General features: G+C 41.2%; 1 protein-coding gene across 1 annotated transcript in view; it reads left to right on the top strand.

Annotated features, from left to right (window-relative positions):
• PAPPA2 (pappalysin 2) overlaps positions 1-23,761 on the top strand; it is a 242,117-nt gene that overhangs the window by 3,893 nt on the left and 214,463 nt on the right. Inside the window, exon 2 of the mRNA XM_069737803.1 lies at positions 8,977-10,770. Coding sequence (XP_069593904.1) covers positions 10,026-10,770 — 745 coding nt within the window. The 5' untranslated portion in view covers positions 8,977-10,025. The remainder of the gene's footprint in view (positions 1-8,976; positions 10,771-23,761) is intronic.

The following is a 23,761-nucleotide window of genomic DNA, read 5'->3' as shown; positions in this document are numbered from 1 at the left end:
TCCTGTGACTTGTACTACTGTGAGTAGTACGGTGTGTTTTCTTTTAAGGCCATATTCCCACTTAGCGTAAATTTTGTGCAGAATATCTGCGCAACCAATGTGGATGTGACTTCATGAAAACTCAGCCCACTGTGCAATTAATGAAGCTGTTGAACTTTGCGTTTTTCGATGCATTTTGTTTCTCTTTAGGGAGTTTGAAAAAAATGCATGTAAAAAACGCAGTTGCGTTTTTAAGTCCTGAATATTTATTAGTGATGAGTGAACGTGCTGGGATTGTGTTATCTGAGCATGCTAGTGTGCTGACCGAGTATTTTCGAATAATATGTTCGAGTCCCCGCCGCTGCATGGCTCGAGGCTGTTTGACAGCCGCAACACAAGCCTGTTAGTTAGGCTACCCGGGCATGTCTTCTGGCTGTCCAACAGCAGCGAGACATGCAGCCGTGGGGACTCGAGCATATTACTCAAGCATGCTGATGACATTCTGTTAGCACCCGAGCATGCTCATATAACACTTTATCTGGCATGTTCACTCAGCACACAGCCGATATAAAACCGTGGGAGCAATGTGCTGCTGCCATATCCATATTGCACGTGTCTTTGGCGTAGTCAATGCTACAGGATGTATTTGCCTTTAGCACGCGCTGCTATTTGGCACTTTTTATGAGCGGACAGCCGGGTCGCTGTAAAGGGTGGTCTCTAACCTGTGGCCTCGGGCTGTCGGTACCTGTTGGAAGTTGTAATCACGCAACAGCTGGAGACCAGGTTGGAGACCAACTTGTGGAAAGTGTAGAACAATGCTACGGTATGTGCAGGCGATCTTCTGGAAAGTTGAGCGGAGGATACACATTCATGAATGGAGGAGCTGAGAAGTCACTCGCTAAAGTGTGAAGCAAAGAACAAAGTAACAGTACCAGTAACGAACAAGTTAGAGGAAAACACAGAATCTGAGAAATACAAAACAAGCGGCAATATATCCTCTGCCGTAGAATGATAGACGCCAATTATTATCAAATTATGATTACAGAGTGAGAAAACACTAATTATTACATCATACCAGCAGCGTAATCAGGCTTCTCTTTAGGTTTACAGTGCAGTCTTATAGCTCATTAACCCTTGATTTATATACTTATTTATGTATATTTTTATATTTTACTTCAATATTGTATTCATTTTTACTTTGTTTTGCTTCATGCCTCGTCCGATTTTCATCCCTATTCGTTCCATTTTGTTGTTCTTGTGATTTTGCTGATGATACAAAAAAAAGGAACAAATACACATGGAACACGGAAAATGTTTTCATGTAATGTTCCGAAAGGAATATTACCCTCTCAGCCCTTCATGGGTGAGATTGGGGAAACTTGATCAGAGGATAGACTACAGAGTGAGCAGCTGAGCTACCTTCTTTCTGTACCCCCCATAGAAATGAATAGGAGTTATGGAAACAGTGAAGCTCAGCCGCTCTCTGCTATATCTGCCTCTCAATCTTTAGGGATCAGAGCCATTAAATACTGAAATATGAATATATTTTAATAAAAGAGGAAAGTAAAATGCACCAAACTTGTTAAAGGGAATCTGTCATCAGATTCTCACTATGATGTAGGGGCAGAGACCCTGATTCCAGCAATGTATCACTAGCTAGCCTGCTTACTTCAGTTTTGATATAATCACTGTTTTATCTGGTGCTGATATACCAGTTCTCTGAATGCTGAGCTCTGTATACCATGCCCACAGCGCTGATTGACAGCTTTGTGCACACTATGCATAGGCAGAAAGCTGCCAATTAGTGATATGGGTGGGGTTTTAGAGAGATAATGAATACGAAGCATGTGACATGACAGCAGGTTTATTATGCCTCTAATGATAATGTCCTGCTGATAAAACAGTGATTACAACAAAATTGCAGCAAGCAGCCTATTAAGTGACAAATCACAGTAATCAAAGTCTCTGTCTCTACATCATGCTGCTCTCAGATTAGAGGGAAAAAACTGGTGAAATATTCTCTTTACGAGGCTGACATCTTTTAATAAATTTAGTACTCTTTGATCAGTCCGGTAAACACCTTCCACATTTAAAAAAGAAATACCAAGAATGGCAAAAAAAACAGGCAAAAAGTCTTATAATTTATGTTTGACCTGTGCAAAAATATATGGCTTGTTTGCAATACATTTTGGTGCACAACCCTTCAAAAATCCCCCCGATTTGACTCTTGCAAGCTAAAAACAATACCGTAAGGGTCAATAGAAAGCTGCAGATTATTAAAAAAAAAAAAAAACATAAAATACAGTATGCGTGCAATGAAAAATGGAAATGAGAATATATATTAATATATTGGCATCATTTGTTTATATGAAAATCAGAATTAATATGTATCCGTAATTGTTAATGGGCTATAAGTCGTGTTTCAGGAAAGACTGGCGCCATACCTATAGCCTTGATTTTTATATGCTGTATTATTGTGAATGCATACTGGGAGTTGTAGTTCATAGCAGTCTGAGCGTCGGAGGTTAAAGATGACTGAAATGTTTTGTAAAACCTCACTTTGCTCAATTGACTAATGTGTGTAATGTAATTAGTGACTCTTGGGGCTCCAAGTCTAATTTTGAGCTGTTTCAGAGCAAGTGGGTGTAGACTGGCTGCTATGATGTCTCCTATACACAGCACACATAGACATGAGGGATCCCTGCTCTCCTGTTTCTATGTAACACATTTAGAGAAGCAACAAAGTTAGCTGCAGAATAGAGGTCATAACACTCAATACTGAGCACTGTAGCTGTAAATCCAGCACTGGGGTGAAATAAGCACTTACTAGAAAGCAACAGCACGGATGATATTATATCATAACACTCAATACTGAGCAGTGTAGCTGTAAATCCAGCACTGGGGTGAAATAAGCACTTAATAGAAAGCAACAGCGCCGATGATATTATACAGCAGTACTGAGCAGTATAGCTGTGATTACATCTCTGAGGTGATCTAAATACCTATTTTGTAGGACCAGGGAATGGTGCTGTTTTTGCCACCAAGAGAAATCAAGGTGCATGAAATATAAAATATAAATATAAAAAATATAAAATAGCTAAACACCACGCATTTCGGCTGTTTGCAGCCTTCTTCAGGTGTAAGGTGAAAATGAATTTGACCCTTCTTATGTAGCCCTTTCCCAGTGTGCAAGAGGGAGGGAAGACAAAAGAGGAAGAGGAGGAGTGATTCATCCTACACTGTTCTTTTATATGTAAAAACATAAATATATATAAAAAATGCTGTATATAAAAAATAATAATAACAAACAAAAAGAAGTGGATCATAAGTGAAGAAAGAAGCACATTTCTCTGATAAAATATATTGCAGCAACTATTCACATGAGAGGCTGTCCACCACCTTATCATTGATGACCTATTCTTAGGTCATCAATGATATGAAAAAACTGTCTTTATTAAGAGAAGGGGGCAAACTTTTATAATTACATAGATTGAAAAAACTTCAGTCCATCAAGTTCAGCCTTTCTCCACTAATGTTTTCTCTATTGCTAGATTATCTATAACAAATAATGCCGTTTGTTGAGAGACAAACATCTGACCCTTTTACAAATACTAATGTAACATGGCGCGGGGCGGTAGCTGTGGATAAGGGACTCGTGTTTCACGCCCCGCGACGCTACATAAAGATGGGTGTCCTGGCGGGGTGAATGGTCTGCTGGGGCGCGTGGTGCCGGTGACTTTGGCTGGTCTCGACCAGATGTTGAGATGTTCAAGGAGCGAGACCAGCAGTCATCAGTAAACAGTTTTTTACTTAATATGTACAATAGATAGTGGGTGCATAACTTCACTAACCTTTCCTTTACAACATGGAACATCTTCACATACTACCCCACTACCTCTTCCAGGCTTTCTTGCTTCTGTCACCAAATTGCTCTGCTTTCACAGCAACCCAGCACAGTACTACAGTCCAGTAAGTGAGAGTCCAGCCTTCAACCCACGGTCCTGGGTCTTTTTCCGACTAGGGGAACTATTCGCCACAATGGCCGTTACTTAGCTTATCTGTTTGCTGACGCCTTGGCATTCCCACCCAGAGCACTCTCTTCATCTCACGTTTCACTGTTCCATCCTTCCCCGTTACCTCTCTGAGTTAGAAATTCGGGGCCGTACTGCTTGGTGTCCTGCCTCGGTCTCCACTCACGTCATTGACACCAACATCATGCGGCTCTGCTGACTAGTCAGACCTTAGGTCTGCTTTCACTGAAGGCTGAGCCCTATCTAACCTCTACTGACAAGAAAATGTCTCTTCACTTATCCCCATCCACTCTGGGCTAGTCCCAAACATCAACCCTAACTTTCCCTATTGCGGGGCAGAACACAACACTGAACACTGTAATCACTAGCGCATGTCATAATACACAGTACAAGAATACACATGTCATCAAGGGGGAACATGGCCAGTATGTCCAAATCCTTAGACTGATACAGTATCTGCCATTACTACCTCTTGCGGTCGGGCATCCCACAGTGTGGCTGCTCTAACTGTAAAGAATCCTTTCCTATGTAGAAGCTGAAGTCGCCTTTCCTCCCAACGTAATGAATGACCCCTGGTACTTAGTAAGGTCTTTGGATGGAATAAGTCACGTGCCAGTCCTTTGTACTGACTACACATGTATTTATACATATAAATGAGATTTCCTCTGAGATGTCTTTATTTCGAAGCTAAACAAGCCCAACCTTTCCAACCTCTCATCCTATGAGCGGCCTCCATCCCTTGTAATAATCTAGTTGCCGCCTTTGAACTGGCTCTAACTTCTGAATATCCTTTTTAAAACGTGGAGCCCAAAACTCGATCCCATATTCTAGATGTGACCTCACAAGTGATCTATAGAGGGGTAACAATATGTTGGGGTCACGGGATTTTATCTGTTTTTATACACCCTAAAATCTTGTTTGCTTTTGCAGCTGCTGCCTGACATTGAATACTGCTGCTCGGCTTACTGGTCACCAGAATCCCCCGTCCTTGTCCTCTTCTGCAGTCCCCAGTATACTCCCATTACTTTCCATTCCAATCCATTCCAAGGAGTAGATTGCAAAGTTGCTTGTTTTTTTACAAGTACTATTCAATCATAGCCATCGATGAAGATGGGACTGTGACCCCTCATTCATTGCACGTCTTTACCAAGGATAGTCATTCCAGGTAGACATGTCTCAGAATTATTTTGTTGGTGTGCACAGAGCTATATGTCACCTCAGATACTATCTAATCCTCTGGAAGCTGCGGTTCTGGGGTGGATACGTCCGGTATATGATGTGCATTGCCAACCTCCATATGCATCCACATAAAACTGGGTGCATAGCAGTCTACGGGCACCATATTGGATGCATGCCATTACTGGATATGGTTCCTAACGTTTACCATGTTCCCTATGTGGCTGAATAGAAAGGTTTCCTCGGCTTCATATGTTCTTACTTTGCTTCTTTACCAGTGATTTCATTATCTGCACTGCTTCTCTCTCCAACAATGTCACTTACCGGCTATTACCTAATGTAACACTTTGGCAAACACCGCAGGCAGAAGAACTAAGAGGCCGTTGTATATTTATGTAACCACATTCACCACATCGTTTGCTTTACAGATGGAGCCTTTTTTTTAACTGATTGATTTAGAAACTAAATTATTCTTACACGTGTCTAACATTACTGTAGAAATGCTCAGAACAGCATGGGAGCTTTCTTCCAAACCCTCACCTCTATGCGGGTTGAGTCTGATTTTGCAGCTCAACTTTATTGAAATTGATGAGCTAAAATATCACACAAAACCTGCCGACAGGAGTGACGCAATATTTTTTTAGGAAAAAAAAAACACACCATTTTTTTTATTACTTGACCATATCTTAAAAGCGTATCTGCCATTTCACGCAGAAAAACATGAAAAGCATGGTCTAACTGCCCTCACCTCCCATAAAAAAAAGTAAAACTACTTTTGGTACTCATTTAATATGTCCAGGAAATGCCCCTATTCTCATGTTCTGTAACTTGCCATCCACACTTTTGGAGTAGGCAGTTTCTCTCCATCAGCATTTTGCAAGCACTATAGGTGCAGGAACTTCCCTTGATTCAATTCCAATCATGTACTACTCCTGACATTGTCCAGTTGCCTGTCCCTGAAATTAAAGCTGGCCTCTTGGTTAGGCCTATATGTAGTTTGTCGGACAGGAGAGCAGGAGCGGGACAGCAAAAGACAGATAAAGCGACTCTATCACCATTTTTGTGCTGCTCCATGCCTCAATTCAAAGCATGTTGTACTCCTGACATTGTCCAGTTGCCTGTCCCTGAAATTAAAGCTGGCCTCTTGGTTAGGCCTATATGTAGTTTGTCAGACAGGAGAGCAGGAGCAGAGGGACAATAAAGCAAATCTGTCACCAGGTTTGTGCCGCTTCATGTCTCAATTCAAAGCATGTTGTACTCCAGACATTGTACAATTGCCTGCCCCCTCAAATTAAAGCCTGCCTCTTTGTTATGCCCATATACATTTTGTCAGACAGGAGAGCAGGAGCTGGACAACGACAGAAAGATAAAGCAAATCTGTCACCAGGTTTGTGCTGCTCCATGCCTCAATTCCAAGCACGTACTACTCCTGACCTTATCCAATTGCTTGCCCCCGAAATTAACGCCTGCCTCTTTGTTAGACTCATATACAGTTTGTCAGACAGGAGAGCAGGAGCAGTTGGACAACGACAAACAGATAAAGCAAATCTGTCACCAGGTTTGTGCTGCCCGATCCGAAAGCAGTATGATTGAGGGGCAGAGATTCTGATTCCAGCAGCCTAATATTTACTTGGCTTCTTGCTGTAGTTTTGATCAAAGACTGCTTAATGTGTTGCAACTGTACTTGCTTGTTCAGTGAGGCTAAGTACACACGAGTTCATCCAGAAAAAACGGACGATTTTTCATCTGTATTGTAATCTGTTTGCAGTCTGCATGGCATCCATTTTTATACATCGGCGGTTATTAAAATTTACAAGACCAAAGACAGGTTACCAAGTAAAAATGTGTCCGCAAAAATCAGCTGCTTTAAGGTTAATTCACAAGGGATCCGATTTTTTTTTTTCCCGCACTCATTGGGCAAGTCTCATCCAAAGTATAGAACAGACTACTGCAAGCTGCGATATTTGTCACACGGAGATCTGTTCCGTGGGTAAAAAAATGGTAATTTGAGCAGGTACACTGAATAACATTGGTTCGAGTGCTGTCACTTTTTTTTAGCACTTGGATCGAAAATGCGGTCATGTGAACGGAGCCTGATAAGTTCCTGCTTATGCAGTCCTCGAAATTCATGAGCTCCTGTCATTCCTGATGGCAGCTTTTTGCCTATGCACAGCGTAGGCAGCAGCTGTCAATAAATGGTGGAGGAAGAGTTAAGCAGTGGTCATCATTGAGAAGACTTGCAGATAAAAAAATAATGTTATCAAAATGTAAGTGACACATATCGGTAATCAGGGTCTCTGTTTCTATTTTATCCTGCCCTCAGATTAAAAAGCAGAAGCCTTGTGACAGATTCCCTTTAACAACGGAGAGTGGACAGCAAGTTACACAGAAGGGATTTATCTAGTGGCCAACACTATGGAGTCATTCTTCGGGCTGAGAACGTAATTTTGGATTCTCATTACGTTGGCCATCAGATGAGCATAACTTCATTAAGATGATGACAATTTAGGGCTCTTGGTCACTGTTTTAGGGGATATGATGATCAACCATGACCCAGTTGATGGACTAAATGTTATGCTACTTAAATCGAGCACTTCGGACACTCGAATGTATTCAACTCGAGTAGTGAGCAGAATTAAAGTGAATGGGGAACTCGAGCAGCTTTTCAGGAGGCTCCTGACTCCCGGACTGTTGAGGCCCAGAGAGAGTCTCCCTACCTCTCCATGCCTCACTAGTCTGTAAGTCTGAAGACTCCAGAAAACGAGGACCATGCGATACTCGGCACTGCTCCATACTCGATCGAGCACCCAGCTCTCGATCAAGTATCCAGCAGTGCTGAACACACTCGTTCATCACTAAAAATGACGGTCCACGTGATGGAAAGCCAAAAGACCCCTTTATCCAATATTCAGTGGCCTCGATTCATCTAGACTGGCATTTTATACATCAGACCTGATGAGGGGCGTGATGGAGTCAGAGGCGCCTAATTCAATAGGTGCAAGCTTGTTAATAAATCAAGCTCATCTAGACAGGGGTAAGATTTGTGCCATAAGGTATGCCACAGCTAGTCATGATATAGATCACCAGGCGTCACCACGTTGATGTTACAGATGGTAGCAGTCAACGTTAGGTGACTTGTAGAGAATGCAATGATTCCTGGGAATTTTAATATGGAAATAGTCTCTTCAATTGGAAAGTATGAAACAGGACTAAAACTTTATCGACACCTATTACAGGTAGTAATCCTAAATTTCAATTTCGACCCTTTAATGAGCCTTGCCACATGACTTAGGATAAGAAGCCACATAAGAAGCTCCATTTACAGACACTTTCGGGTGTATGAACCTCATCAGGGCAAAGCAAAAGTACTGGATTGGCCGGGTGAGAGGCTCTGACAGTAGGTCAAAGAGGTAAAGTTTCTCTTTGTGGAGGGTGCCCAGTTGGCATGTGTCTTCTTATGCAGACTTGGAGCTCTCCACAATGAGAAACTTTGCCCTTTACATTGCCTATTAGAACCTCTCATCCAGCTAAACCAGTCCTCCCGCTTTACACTGATGAGGGGCAAACACTCAATAACATGTGTCTTCAAATGGAGTTTCTCTCTTGACTTCTTATCCAAAGTCTTGACTTCTTATCCAAAGTCATGTGGCGAGGCCCTTTTAATGGGTCAATATTGAATTTTAGGATTGCTATCCCCAATATATGGTGAGAATGATACTTTATTTCCATCACACTTTCTTATGCATTCATTCAAGCTTCTTACTAGATTTTCTCCTTTCATTTCCTTTAGGGATTCGAGAATCACCGATTTGAAGAGGATATTGAAGTCTTAAAAAATCTGAAACAACACAACATTCTGCAAGACCACCCACCCCATGGTCAACACTACTGAAGCATTGCTTCTAGAATCCTCCACCTTTGTCTGCTTTAGAGTACTGGGCAATAACATTTATAAATTCATATACAAGATCCCTACGCATAATGTATCTTCACTCCACTATATCTCATTTATTAAGTTAGCCACCATCTTAGTTCGGTTCATTAGTTGACTCAGTGCTTAATGCTATTGGCTATGCGTAATTTGTTACATACTGGCGGTGTTTACTTTGTTCATTTTATTTTATATCACTATATTAGGTAAGGATTTTATATTTCCTTGGAGTATTTATTATCTAGCATAGAAATATTCCTTATCTTTATCATCACTGTGAACTTGGTCATTGCTGCTTGCGTTGCTCCAGCTGCCTCTCAATTTACGGTCCCTTTAATTCTGTTGGACCTATGTTAATCGTTCCGCTTTTTGACACACACACACCCACGGAAGGGGAGAAATATAAATTTTAGTAAAACATATGAGAAGTAGGAGAAGGGAAATTTTGCAAGAGATCTGCATGTGAAGTTTGAACGGTGGAGAAATATGGATGTGGAGGGCATGTGTTAGACATATGCTACACATGTGTCCGCTTAACATCTGGTCTGGGAACATATGTTAGGAATCCACTGGGGGTTGTAACATCACATCTACATCAGGCAAAAATCTTCATTCCATAGCTCCTGCATTACGCATAAAAAACTAGATCAGCCTGAAAGAGCCTGAAAGAGCTAGAAAATGTAGAGGAAAGAGGGCAAGTATCCTGAAAGTGGACAATCACCAATCAAATGTACAATGGAGCCAAGACATGAAGGTCCAGTAGATCAGAAGAACCAAAAGTAAATTCTGCAACATGGAGGACAGTCATACATTTATTGATGTAGCTGAACCATAAGCCAATAAAACCGGCAGACATTGAATAAAGATATATGTATATTCCTTTTCATTGAAGTTGCTGTGGTCATTGTATGTTCCTCCATTGTATTAGTGGTATTTGGGTGGTGAGGACCAAGATGCGATGCTCGAAGATACCTCTTTGGACCTTTTTCTTTTTGACCTGTTGGGGAAGACCCAATAGAGAAGACCCCATCCTTCAATACAAGCAAGAACTGGTTTTGAGAGCTGAAAGGTTGAGATTACTCTCGATGAAAGATTCTTGTAGGCTTGGTCAAGAAAGAAGAACCTTAGTTAATCTCCAACTCCATCCTCATGAAGTATACCCTAGACGAGAGCATTGGTTCACAACGTTAGACAGGAGTGTGGAGTGCCTCTCAAAGGATGGATCCGAGGACTGTAGAGTAAAAATGCAAAACGGAGATAAGAGCAGAGATGCAACCGCTGACACATCAGACTCTACCAATGATTGGAACATGATCGACAATAAAAAATATAGACACTTTTCCAAAAAGTCCAGCAGACGGTCCCTCGGGAGAAGTACTAAAACAGTGTCAGGACATTTCTCTCCACTGAAAAGAAACAGACGATATCCCAGAGACACAGAGTTAAGTAATATGCAAAGGATATTATCAAATTACTCTGTACCCTTTTCACTACAAAAGAACAGTCCTGTTGAAGGCTCCATCTACTTCTCTGGTGCACACAGTCAGTTGGTGTTAAATCCAGAAGCGAAGCAGCAAATACCTCGAGAAACTTTCACTGTAGAACTATGGGTGAAGCCAGAAGGAGGTCAAAATGATCCAGCGGTCATAGCAAGTAAGATTACATTTTTGTGCACATGTTAATTGTCTTTACATAAATTTTGGACACCTTTTGAAATTTGTACAAAGTTGAAGGAATTATCCAACCAACAATATTTGTCACCTATTTATTTATGATTGGTGCCATCCGACAGTTGGAGTCTGACCACGAGAACGAGGGTTCTGTGCCCACGGTATGAGTGGAGCAGTGGTGTGCATACATGGCCATTAAGTCTCTGATTATGGGGGTAGCGGTCACTTTTGTGCACCTCAGATCCTATAGTTCTATGCACTTCTCGAAGATGCATAAAAGTGACTGGCGTGATGGTCACATATGTGCACTGCGTCTCTATTCATACAGGAATTTTGGACCCTTATTCTTAGTGGTTGTCTCATAGGTCAGTTCCCCAACAATCATAGATGTATTGCTTGCTTTGAAAATAGATGACACATGTTGTATAATAAAATAATGGCCTAGTGATTAAATAGATTAAAATGTAATTTTTTTCATAATTATATAGCAAAAAAATCTGAAATCTTACAATTTTTATACCAAGTTTATTACTAGACACATATTTCCTGTTCAGTAAAGAATACTTTTCTACAGTCTCATTATCATCACAGACTGCATTACAATGAAATGTAACACCTCCATATACAGTAGAGAACACAGAATCCACCATTGACAAAAGATGATGGCACAGCTCACCTTCTCCCCCTCCCTTCATCATGACCTTTGCTCAGATCAAAGCATGTGAAGAAATCTCTCCTGTATAAGTCAACGAGTCAGATGCAATCTGATCCTGCCTGTGTCTACTTAGCTGCTGAAAGAAACAGGAAGTATGAGTCTAGTATTCGTCCTTGTGACCAGAGTGAAAATTGCTTTTAGACTTCTAAACTTTTTTAATATAATGATATGGAAAATAAAATAAAAACATATCATATATTGTCGAAAAAATATGTTAAAATGAAAAACTTGATTTAAGTAAATAGGTCATTTTCCGATAACACATTCCCTTTAAGTATATAATTATTAGAGATGACCGAATTGATTTTGTCAGAATCGAATTTGTGTTAAATCATTAGGAATTAGCTGAACCCGGTGAACTTTGACAATTTGCGATTTGATTTGCACAAATCAACAAAGCAGGTCGCTGTCATTTTACCCATTACAGAAGATTGCACCGGCCATAGAACGCTCACATATCCTCGGGCATGGACTGCTGAGCTTCTTTATAATAACTTGCTGCTATCACAATACTTGGCATTAAAAAGTTAATCAGGAAGGATTATCCTAGGCTGTAAAAAAGCACAGACAAGGAATGCAGCAGTCATTTTGTAGCAAATCTGGATGGTGAGCGGATGTCAGAATGTACCGCTTAGCCATAAACACTGAAGAATCTGTACAGATAGTATGTTACAGTATCAAAGTGAAAACAGTCACCATCCTTTTACCTCTAGCCACATACTGTCCGAGGTCACTTTGACTTCATTACTAAGCCTTCGTTTGTTTTAAAGAGCTTGTAAATGATTGCATACAATCCTAGGAGAATTCAGAGTGTTATGTCTGTCTTTTCAGGACAATTGAAGTATTGCAATTCATGGTGAATTGATTCTGAATCTTTGAGAAAAATGGGACCAAAACTCATGAATTCACTTTTCGAACCTCATTTTATATTCCCTTAGAGTAACCTAAATTGGGCATATATAATCTGTATTCATGATTTATTCACATTCCTTAGTGTAAATAGTTATTTATCCAATGTCATAAATCAGCAAAAAGTCAATAAGTGATACATTATTAATAATAGTAATTCTAATATTCAAAATTGTCCAAGATTAGACACATATTGTTGATTTCTTCCAATACTAGAACCACACCTGTCCACGCTGTATAAACGGTATATCCGACAGTCACATTTAGGGCGCAGTCAGACGACAATATAAATCGGATCGTGACCGGAAGGCAGTGCACAGACTGGCTGGCAGCTCTCCCGAGCTTATGTATTTCTATGGAGCTGTCACTTTCTGGTCAGGAGAGCCGCCAGCCCGTCCGTACACTGCGTTCTGATCTCGGTCTGATTTATACGGCTTACCTTAAGCTGAGCTGCAATTCCAGGTATAACCCATTGACAGGTTTGGTTTCAATTCTGGAGAAAAGCAGTCCTGTATTTCTTATACTGCAAAATCCTTTTAATGAAACGTTTTATTAGAATATACATCTTTGAAAACTATTTTGTTTTTAGTATTTAAATATTGAAAATGATTAAAATTCTGTGCTGATTCATCTTTCAATCAATCGGAGTACCATTTTTCTCATAAGGAGTTGTTAATCTTCTGGATAGAGAATAAAACATGTAGGAGATAACATGATGGCTACCTGTAGCTGACAGTATCGGGAGCTTAGGGGCTAACTTCATACTGTTATATATTCAACTTCAAAAGTTATCCTGTAAATCATTTCACCCCGAAACTCCGGAAATGCTGTTAATAGCTGTTGTAAAATAATTAGCAGTATGCCAAGTGTAAAAATATATATTTTATCTCCTTAAAACATAAATATACAAGTAAAAGCTGTAGCTTATAACACATGTACTCGCTTTGTTTCTAGCGGAGGCGCTGGTATTGATGTGGATGATGCTTCCCAGCCGATGTGATTGTCCTGCTGACCAATAGCAAGGAATGATTGCAAGGGCTGGCGGTTTCTTGACCAATGGGAATTCTGGGTGCTCTATTTAGAAGGGTTGTGCAGGCATATAATACTGATGATGACCTATACTTATTATAGGTCATAAATATCTGATCTGTGTGGGTCCACAACCGGGCACCTCCACAGTTCAGCTGTTATTAGTTCTCACGGGAGCTGGATATAAACATTGAATGGAGATGAAAAATGAGTAGCATCTGCTGCCAGGTACTGCAGATCAGTTCCTATTTAACCCCTTAACCAACTATGATATTTTCTTCATAGGTAGCTAAGGGCTACATTAATCTGGCTCAGGAGCTGGACATGATTCATATGCGGCAAGAGCTGGCTGTGTTATATACCTGACATCTGCCTGTCTCTGATCGCTGCAGTTTAAAGTAGTTGGCCAGTCTCAGAAGAAAAGTCTGCAGTCAATTGATGCGCACACTATCACGTGTCGCCTGTATTCCCCCTGCAGTTCACCTGTTGATAAGTCTCATCCAGGTTCTCTCAATAAAATAGAAATGAGGAGTCCACTTGACATCTGACAGCATGTTTGCAAATCTCATACTTGTGGCACCGTGACTGCTGTACTGCAGCAGGGTTGGTGCTGTGCGACATATAGGCAGGGACCACAAAAAGTTCAACATAACTGGTGTATTTATTCTCAGACTCACATAACAGGAGTGTTATCCTCCAGATCACAGCCGGGTTTCCACAAAATGCAATCCGTGTTCAAAACATGTTGCCGTGGGCAATGGCACCGCTGTGTCTCTTGGGTGCATCAGCCTCCCTGAAGTCGCTGACTCTGTGTTAGCTCCACACAGGCCTTGGTTGCACAGAGCCTCCTGCTCTGCAGGTTGCAAACTCCAAACTGACACACCCAAGGCCAAACTGAGAGATTTAAATGCAATTGTGGCCATAGAGCCACTTCCAAAACCCAGAGTGGAGAAAGGGATTCGCCCCATTACCACACCTGCAAATCCCCCTTAAAATAAAGCCCTTGAGGGGTTTTCCTAAAAATTTGACTGGGTCAAGTACTTGGACCCAATCCACACTTCCTTTTATTTTGCCTTGTGATTCACAGGTGTTCCGCTGTAAACACAAGGCACTCTAGAGGGTTTAATATGACTCTGTCCGCATCCTGGGGGACAAATATCGACTCTCGCATATGATCCCCTTCACTGCCTCACACTGCTCACTAGCATGGGAATATAGGTGATTTGTGTCATTGTGCGAATTGATTGACTACTGACTTTTCTTCCACGTGCTGACAGAATGGAGAAAATGGAGACATTTTTTATCCATCTTAGAATCAGACAATCATAGAATCATAGAATGTTAGAGTTGGAAGGGATCTCCATGGTCATTGTGCCCAACCCCCTGCTCAATGCAGGATTCGCTAAACCATCTCAGACAGACGTCTGTCCAGTCTTTGTTTGAAGACTTCCATTGAAGGGGAACTCACCACTTCTCGTGGTAACCTGTTCCACTCATTGATCACCCTCACTGTCAAAAAGTTTTTTCTAATATTTAATCTGTATCTTCTCCCTTTCAGTTTCATTCCATTGCTTCTCGTATTTTCATGATCCCTCTACACTGTGACATCCCTTTAGCTATTTGTAGACCGCTATTAAGTGTCCTCTTAGCCTTCTTTATTGCAAGCTAAACATTTTTACATCCTTTAACTGTTCCTCGTAGGACATACTTTGCAGTCTGCTCACCATCCTGGTAGCTCTTCCCTGAGCTTGCTCCAGTTTTTCAATGGCTTTTTTAAAATGTGGTGCCCAGAACTGAACACAGTATTCCAGATGCGGCCTGACCAAGGTGGAGCAGAGGGGGATAATTACTTCACGTGATTTAGACTATATACTTCTCTTATATACTCTAGAACTTTATTTGCCTCTTTGCTGCTGCATCACACTGTTGACTCATGTGCAGTCTGTGATCTATTAGTATACCCAAGTCTTTTTCACGTGTGCTATTGCTTAGTTCTATTCCTCCCATTCTGTAGATGTAATTTTCATTTTTCTTGCCCAGATGTAGAATCTTGCATTTCTCTGTTAAATACTATTCTATTAATCGTTGTGCATTGTTCAATCTTATCTAGATCCTTCTGAATCCTTTCTCTGTCTTCTCTAGTGTTAGCTATCCCTCCTAGCTATGCATCGTGTGCAAATTTGATTACTTTACCTTCAGTTCCCTTATCTAGATCATTTCTAAAAATGTTGAACATTAGGGCCACACATTAGGGCCAAAACAGAGCCTTGAGAATACCCCACTTGAAACACTCTTCCAATTGGATGTGGAACCATCTATTACCACTCTTTTAGTACGATCACTGAGACAGTCATGAATCCACCTAATCATTGCCTTGTCAATACTATTTTTTCAATAAGGATAGTATGAGATCAAATGCCTTGCTGAAGTCCAGATATACTATATCTACCGCATTTCCCTGATCCATCCAGTCAGTGATTCTATCATAGAAGGAAATTAGATTAGTCTGGCATTACCTGTTTGCCGCAAAGCCATGCTGGCTATGGTTAATTACCGTATTCTTATCCAAGTACTGACATACATGTTGCATAATATTTTGTTCAAAGATCTTTCCTGGTATAGAAGTAAGGCTCACTGGTCTGTAATTTCCTGACTCCATCTTCTTTCCTTTTTGGAAGATAGGGACATTTGCCTTTCTCCAATATTTTGGGACTTCTCCTGTTCTCCAGGATTTTCAAAGATTCTGGCTATTGGTTCTGCAAATTTCTCTGTTACCTCTTTCAGTACCCTAGGATGTAATTCAACTGGACCATGAATTTTAAATTCATTTAAATTAGTTAAGTGTTCCTTTACCATCTCTCTGTTTATAGGTCGTGTGGATTATTTTATGCCTTCGATAGCACCATGAAGATCAGATGACTTTACATTTGCTTTCTTAGAGAACACAGATGTGAAATAGGAATTTAAAAGTTTGGCCTTCTCAACATCATTTTTGAAAACTTCACCCTTTTCATCCTGTAAAAATTCTATAGCATCTTTGACTTTTCTTTTGCTTTTGATGTATCCCCAAAATCCTTTTTTACTGCTTTTGTTCCTCCTTGCAAGCCTTACATTATTACTGGCTTTAGCTCTGCTAACGGTTGCCCTGCATTCCCTGAAGACAGCATTACATTCTTCTTTAGATATGCCCCCTCTTTCCATTTAATATACATTTCTTTTTTGCTTTTTAACAAGTGATTAAGTTCTGTGTTCATCCATCCTGGTCTCTTTAAATACTTCTAATTTTTCCTTCTTTTCAGGATTATTACCGATTCTGCTGTGAGAATTTTATTTAACAGAATCTCCCATCCTTCTTGGGTATTTCTGTCTTTTAGAACATCCAGCCAACTTCTGCACATCCGAGAGAAGCCGATCACACTATGCTGACACTATGATCAAACATCAAACTTGGACTGGATTGGATGACAAGAGTGTGATTAGCATAATTGATCCGAATTTCACAGATGACAAAAAAAAAAAACGCTTGTCTGCCCCTGACCTTAGACATTTACTTAAAGGGAACCTGTCACCAGTTTTGTCTCATAGCAGCCAAAAATATTGTCTGTCTCGGCGTCTGCTCCGCATTCCCTAAATCCTTATATAACCCCCTGACTCCCCCAGCATAGCCCCGAAAAACCTTTTTGATTTCTCCAGTGCTGTATGCTAATTGGGTCCGTCCGGTCCGATTGGCGTGGCTTCTGTCCTCTTCTCCCCTCCCCCAGGCCGCTGCTCGCTGTCCTTGACGTAGATGACGCCTCCTGCATCATCCTCATTGCCATGAGATATCTCACACCTGGACAGACAAATTGTGTCTAGCGTTTGCGCAGTATGCTTAGCCCAACTGCGAGCAAAGTCGAAAAGCAGGAGGCGTCATACACGTCAAGGACGACGAGCAGCAACAATTAGTCATTGTTCATTGCCTCGCTTAATAGACACCTCTGCAGTTTTTAGCGGTGGCTAGATTCCTAAACAAGGTGCACAGGGCTTACAAGCCCTTTTCTGTATAGCTTGTAAGCACTGCTCTAACACAGTTGCCACACTGTATTTGGCTAGCTTCAAAGTCCGTCTGCTGCCTCCGCTTGCAGAGTGTAGAGTTCCAGCCAGCGGCACAACACAACCGTGCTACTGGTCCGAACTGTCAATCATCAGAATCACACCTCCCCAATGCAAGCAATAAGACAATAGGAAGGGGAGCAATGTGCTCCTGATGACAAATGAAATGATGAAAAAAATCCTCTAATTCACCTTCATTGCTAAATTGTTACCTGAATACTGATTGTGTCCTTGTATAATTGGGCACTGTATGGCCACACTATCAGCACTGTTAGAAGAATGATTCATGTAAATCGTTCTCTTCATTATGGAAATTGACGATTGGTAAAATACAAGTTAAATGCATGAGGAACGGATTCTTGATTTTCAGATGAGAAGTGTTAAAAGGTGAGGCAGCCATGGCTATCATCAGTCTCATCTCAGATCACACAAATGAGTTCCTTGCTACATCATTTTAATTCCAATTAGCTCTTTTACCTATTCTATGCATCATGTGGGCTTATAATTTATTTTTTAGGACTTCTGCTGATTAAAACAAGGACGTATCCATTGCTTCACAATGAATAATTCAGTAGCTATTGATCAAACTGCAAATGTTTCTGAGAAATTTAATTCATAGGCCGATGTGCTTTCTTGCATAAAAGCTCTGGAGCAACAGAACATAGCGCTGACATAGACTGTAAGATGGTACTAATCAAAGTACTTAAAGGGATATGTCATAAATTAATATCTGTTTAAAGCTGTGAAGAGAGAGGCAAAGTTTACTTAGACTGTCTGTGACGAGGGAACAACATATCTGTAAAGTACAGTATGTATAACCATCTACTGAATATAACATTTTATTAATCCTATGTAATTAATTTCAAAGTACACCATAGTCTGTCTGCTCTTATCCTTAGAATGGCTTTAGGAGCAAATACCAGTCTAGATTCTCATGGTCTGTAACTTGTCATCCACTCTTTCTCATCTCTCATCCTATATCAGCAATCTTCCAGGACTATAGGTACTGGAACTTCCGTATTGACCCTGCCATTGTCCAAAGGTTTATCTGCTCTGACTTCAGTGATGGACTGTAATAGAGTTTTGGTTGACCTGTGGCCCTGAGATGGGGCCTGTATTGGATGGTCAGGAGTGGATAATAAGATGTGTGTACTAGTTACAGTCCTTCAGAGAGTCAGGAACTATATATTGCATTGGAAAAGTGGCACAAATGTGTGAGAAATTAAGTCCATGAAAAGATAATTCTTTAGACATGAGTACCTGCGATTAATGAGAGGCAGGGACCGTAGATAAAGAACTCTTCAGATGCAAATACAAACACCTTGTAGGCTGAAAACCTTCGAGTTGCAGATACAGTGACAAAGGGAGAGATCATGACAAGGAAACCTGGGTGTGGGAGGAAGAGTTGCTCCCTAAATGTAGGGACTGTGAGAAAATCAGATACCTGACAAATGGGGGTGTAGCGTGGTGCGGGGCTGTAGCTGTGGTCAAGGTTCTCGTTTCGTCAATCCTGGCTGTATGATGACTTTGTCGACGGGGGGCGATACGATCATGCAGGCCACATTACTTCGGGTGGCCAGAAGTGGATGTTATAGAGTTCAATGAGAGAGACCACCAGTATATAATAAACAGGCTTTAACTTAACATTAACGTGGTAGGGATTATGTACAATAGGTAAATAACTTTCACGAACGTTTCCTTAACAACATGGAGCATCTTCATACACGGTCTCTCTACCTCTTCCAGGCTTTCTTGCTATTGTCCTCTGTCTTCACCACAACCCAGCACATTGCTACAGCCCAGTAAGTGAGAGTTCTGTTCTCAACCCACGGTTCCGCGATCTAGTTTGCCACTATGGCCATTGCTTAATTTCTTTGCTTGCTGACGTCTTGGAACTATCTCTTCGTCTCATCTTCCCTGTTCCTTCCTGGCACGTTACCTCTGTGTCTTATGAACTCAGAGCAGTACTGCTAGGCCCAAGGACCCGGTGAATCACTCAGTCCTTCCTTTCCATTCTCTACTCCAGATCTCGCTATGCAATGCCTTGGTCACCACTCACGTCAGGGACACCCACGTAGCGAGGCTCAACTGACTAGTCAGATCGTAGGTCTGCTTCTGTTGCACGCTGGGCCCTATCTGTCTTCCTGGCAGAAAATGGACTCTTTACTGTTTCCCTTCCCACTCTGGGTTAGTCCCAAACATTAACCATAACTCTCTCTACTGTCAGGTAAAAGGCAGTCTATCACTAATAACGCATGTCACAATACACATTACACAATACAGCAATATGCGTGTCTTCAAGTGGGAACGTGGGCAATATGTTCATATCCTTACAGGGGTACAAATAGTGACTTTAGTAATTCTTTCTGTTCCTTTTGTGCTTAATAAAGTGGTAGATCAACAATATCTTGTCCATGGGGGCTGAAAACTGGCAACTCCACAAATTAACCGCTTGCATTTGCAGTCTTGCAGTAGATGGAAGTAAACAGTGTATGGAGCCGAGACACCACATCTCCGCACACTGCCTAGTGGCTGTCTTGACTGCTGCAGCTCAGTTTCTATTGAAGTGAATAGGAAGCTAAGCTGAAGGACCTGGGAATGGCTACTATGCAATGCATGGAGCTATGGTGCCCTGGCTTTGTACAGTGTTTAGTACCAGCAACTGAAAGACCTGCAAACAGCTGATCATGGGAGGTGTTCCAGGTGTCGCAGACCTCTATTGTTTTGTTAATAATGATCTATCCTGTGGATATCAAAATCTAAGTCCTGGACAACCCCTTTAAGTATAGTTTGTTTCTGCAATGTCCCAGAACAATCCATTGCTTCATTGTAGGCACCATTACATATTTAGTGTCTGCTAAAATGACAGGAATTGCAACGCACTGTGTACCATCTTGTTCATGGATGACTGTACTGGTTGACTCCATTCAGTCTGCAATTTTCAAGGCTCAAGAGCTAACGCTAATTTTTTTTCCCAATGTCATACTTTTGATAAAATCTGAAAAAGCAACTGCAATCAGATCTAACAAGAAGGAGTCTTTCGATCACAGACCATCATTCTCTACTTCATTTCTTCAAGGATCAGGTCCTTCACACGGGTTCTTCATCCAATAGGTGGTACCAGATCTTTGTTGTGGGTGATGCTTGACAGCATCAATCCTATATTATTCCTGGGACTTGTGGCTCAGGCCAGTCCAGAAGTTACGGGATTAATCTTGTTAATTTGGGTTTCTATTTGCTGTCAGCACTTGGTGGGGATGTTCTATATCAACCCCTGAGAGCCAGTTCCCACTGCCAGTCAATAATTTTGCTATTCGGGTATATACCAGTGTGCTGTACTCCTGTGTTTTGTCCCGGTTATTCCTGTTCTTTGACCTCGGCCTGACATTTATCTCTCCATCATTTTATGATTCTGTTCTTGACGTGACCTCCTGGATCTGACCCAGCTACCTGACTATGCTTCTTACTAGCTTGAGTCACCAAACAGTTGCTCACTCTGTGTCCCTTGCCCAGGACCCCCTTTCTAAGTCCAGATCTCTGTACAGGAGTTAAAGGGTGAAGGCCATGACAACCCTAGGTAGGGGTCTGGGAATGCCAAGCCTGTTCTTGGTAGCCATTTTGGAGCTGCAAGGTGACTGTAAACAGTGCACTCATGACATAGGTGCTATCCAGCCTTGGTTTACAGTATATGTTACTTATTATTGGGGCACCAGCACTTTTTTCTTATCTGTACATTTAACTCCTTATGGGAGATTTGTTTGAATTCATGGAATTGTTGAGAAACTCTTCTTTGGGACTCTTCTATGTCCCTGTTTCTTGACCTACAACCAAGTCACGTATATAGATGACTATTGTCAAAATTGAATCCCCTAAAATGTCATCTAGATTTGTTGGAGATACGAATGGGATGTGAGAACATTTGGACCTGGTCTGAGATTCTGTCTTTTAAGAATCTTCCAAACAACAATCCTGAAAGAGCGGCTTTACAATCAATTGTGACTATATGTCCCTTTAACACAAGCTCAAAATATTTATATCCGGAAAATATTGGGACCACTTGAGGTGAAAATTGACGCTCACCTCCAGTTGTTTTCTTAAATTGTTGTTTTAGCTAAGGACGGGTTACGCTTGGCAGTAGATGTAAATACTATATTTTCCCGGTAACATAGTAATGAATACAATATGCAATCTGGAATCATGCTCTTTTTTTTGTATTCTTTTTTTGCGAATTCCAAACCATAAAATAAGGACCACATAGAGCTAAATGATACTTGTGTTTTTCGTAACACAGAGCATTCCTCTACATTCCACATACTTGCAAAAATATGTTAAAAACAAAGTTAGATTGTACCATTGTTATTACGGTCATTATCTGCAAAGTTCAGGCAATTTCAAGCTCTGGCCGTTGAGCAATAGGGGTTGTGGGCGCAGTAAATACATATGTTTTCCGTTGGTAAGTTGTAGAACTTGTAAACATTAAAAAAAACACACCACATGGCCTCGAGGAAGGTGCGAATTGGCATTAGACGTTGGCCAATCTGATGAAACAGTGAAACAGTGTAAGGTCAGATATTTGTTTTCGGTAATTTGTTTTCTGATGTATCAGGCTAAAATACAAGTTGATTAGCGCTTGTTTACTGTCCTGTTTAGGATAATTGAAACAGACGTTCTTACCAATGCTTTTTTGCCAACTGTCTGCCCTTCTGAATGCACATTAAAGTGGTTGCCGACCTTGAGGTTCGAGTGTGCAGTTACAAGGCACTGTGAGGATTCTCCCATAGCGGCATCGGGAGGGGGCAATCACATGACCACAAGTATGTGATTTGCATACTTCCAGCTACATCCCGACTAGACATGACCAGCCTTGCCCAATTTACTTGTTGTGAGTGAGGCTGGACACGTCTAGTCGGTAGGCGACCGGCTGACCGCATGTATGCAAATCACATACTTGCAGTCATGTACCCAACTGCTCCCGGCATCGGTACTTGAGAATCCTGACAATTCACACTGTTGGCACTGTGAAGCTTCACAGTCACATAGACTAAATGCAGACTTGTATCCCAATGCCAGACAACACATTTAAGACAACATTAGCACTTCATACTTTCCTGTGTAAAACAAAGGGTTAGTCCCATAATTTTTTCCAAAGGATCATGGATAACTTACTGATCATTGTGAGTCCAACCACTCAAACCAAAAGCGAGCATAAGATCAGGACCTCAGCAGTCTCATAAACAATGAACCGATTGAAGGTTGAGCATGAGCTCCTCCATTACACTCTGCAGAGTCTGATTGCCGGGTTCCAATGCCCTGATTCTAGCAACACCAAGGATCATATGGTCTGACCCCCCAGTGATCAATAAGTTATCCCCTATTTTATGCATAGTGGATAACTTAATTTTTGGCAATAACCCTTACATTCTGATGATATCTATGTACAATCACTGTTTGTGAAGGACATGTAGAAATCTATTCAATTATTGATATCTGCTGTTATTGTGAATTAAATCTGCCATATTTATTTTACTCACTTATACAGAGCCAATAATTGCATAGCGCTTTACAGACATTATTGACACTGTCCACATTGGGACTCACAATCTAGATTCTCTTTGGAATGTGGTTGGAAACTGGGGACCCCGGAGGAAAACCACACAAACACAGGGAGAACATACAAACTCCTTGCAGATGTTGTCCTTGGTGGGATTTGAACCCAGGATCCCAGCACTGCAAAGCAACAGTGCTAACCACTGAGCCACCATGCAGTGCTAACCACTGAGCCACCATACAGTGCTAACCACTGAGCCACCATGCAGTGCTAACCACTGAGCCACCATACAGTGCTAACCACTGAGCCACCATGCAGTGCTAACCACTGAGCCACCATACAGTGCTAACCACTGAGCCACCATACAGTGCTAACCACTGAGCCACCATACAGTGCTAACCACTGAGCCACCATGCTGCCCGTATATTGGATATACCAGATTGGAAAGATTTGTGAAGTCAGTACATACAGCCATCTGTATAGAAATTAATGAGCATAAAACAACCACATTTTAGGATCCAAATTACTTCCGGATTACTTAGATCTTACAAAGTTCTACTAGAGCAAAGTAAGATGTTCTTAGAACTTTATTATGCCGATCTAGGTTGCATTGGGTTCAGATTATCTTAGTTTAATTTATTTCAGTTCTTCAATACAAAAAGTGAAACTTATATAATATAT

This window comes from Ranitomeya imitator, chromosome 8, assembly GCF_032444005.1.
Source record: "Ranitomeya imitator isolate aRanImi1 chromosome 8, aRanImi1.pri, whole genome shotgun sequence".
Classification (NCBI taxonomy): domain Eukaryota; kingdom Metazoa; phylum Chordata; class Amphibia; order Anura; family Dendrobatidae; genus Ranitomeya; species Ranitomeya imitator.
The sequence above is the reverse complement of the archived record's forward strand: the minus strand, read 5'-3'. Positions and strand labels throughout refer to the sequence as shown.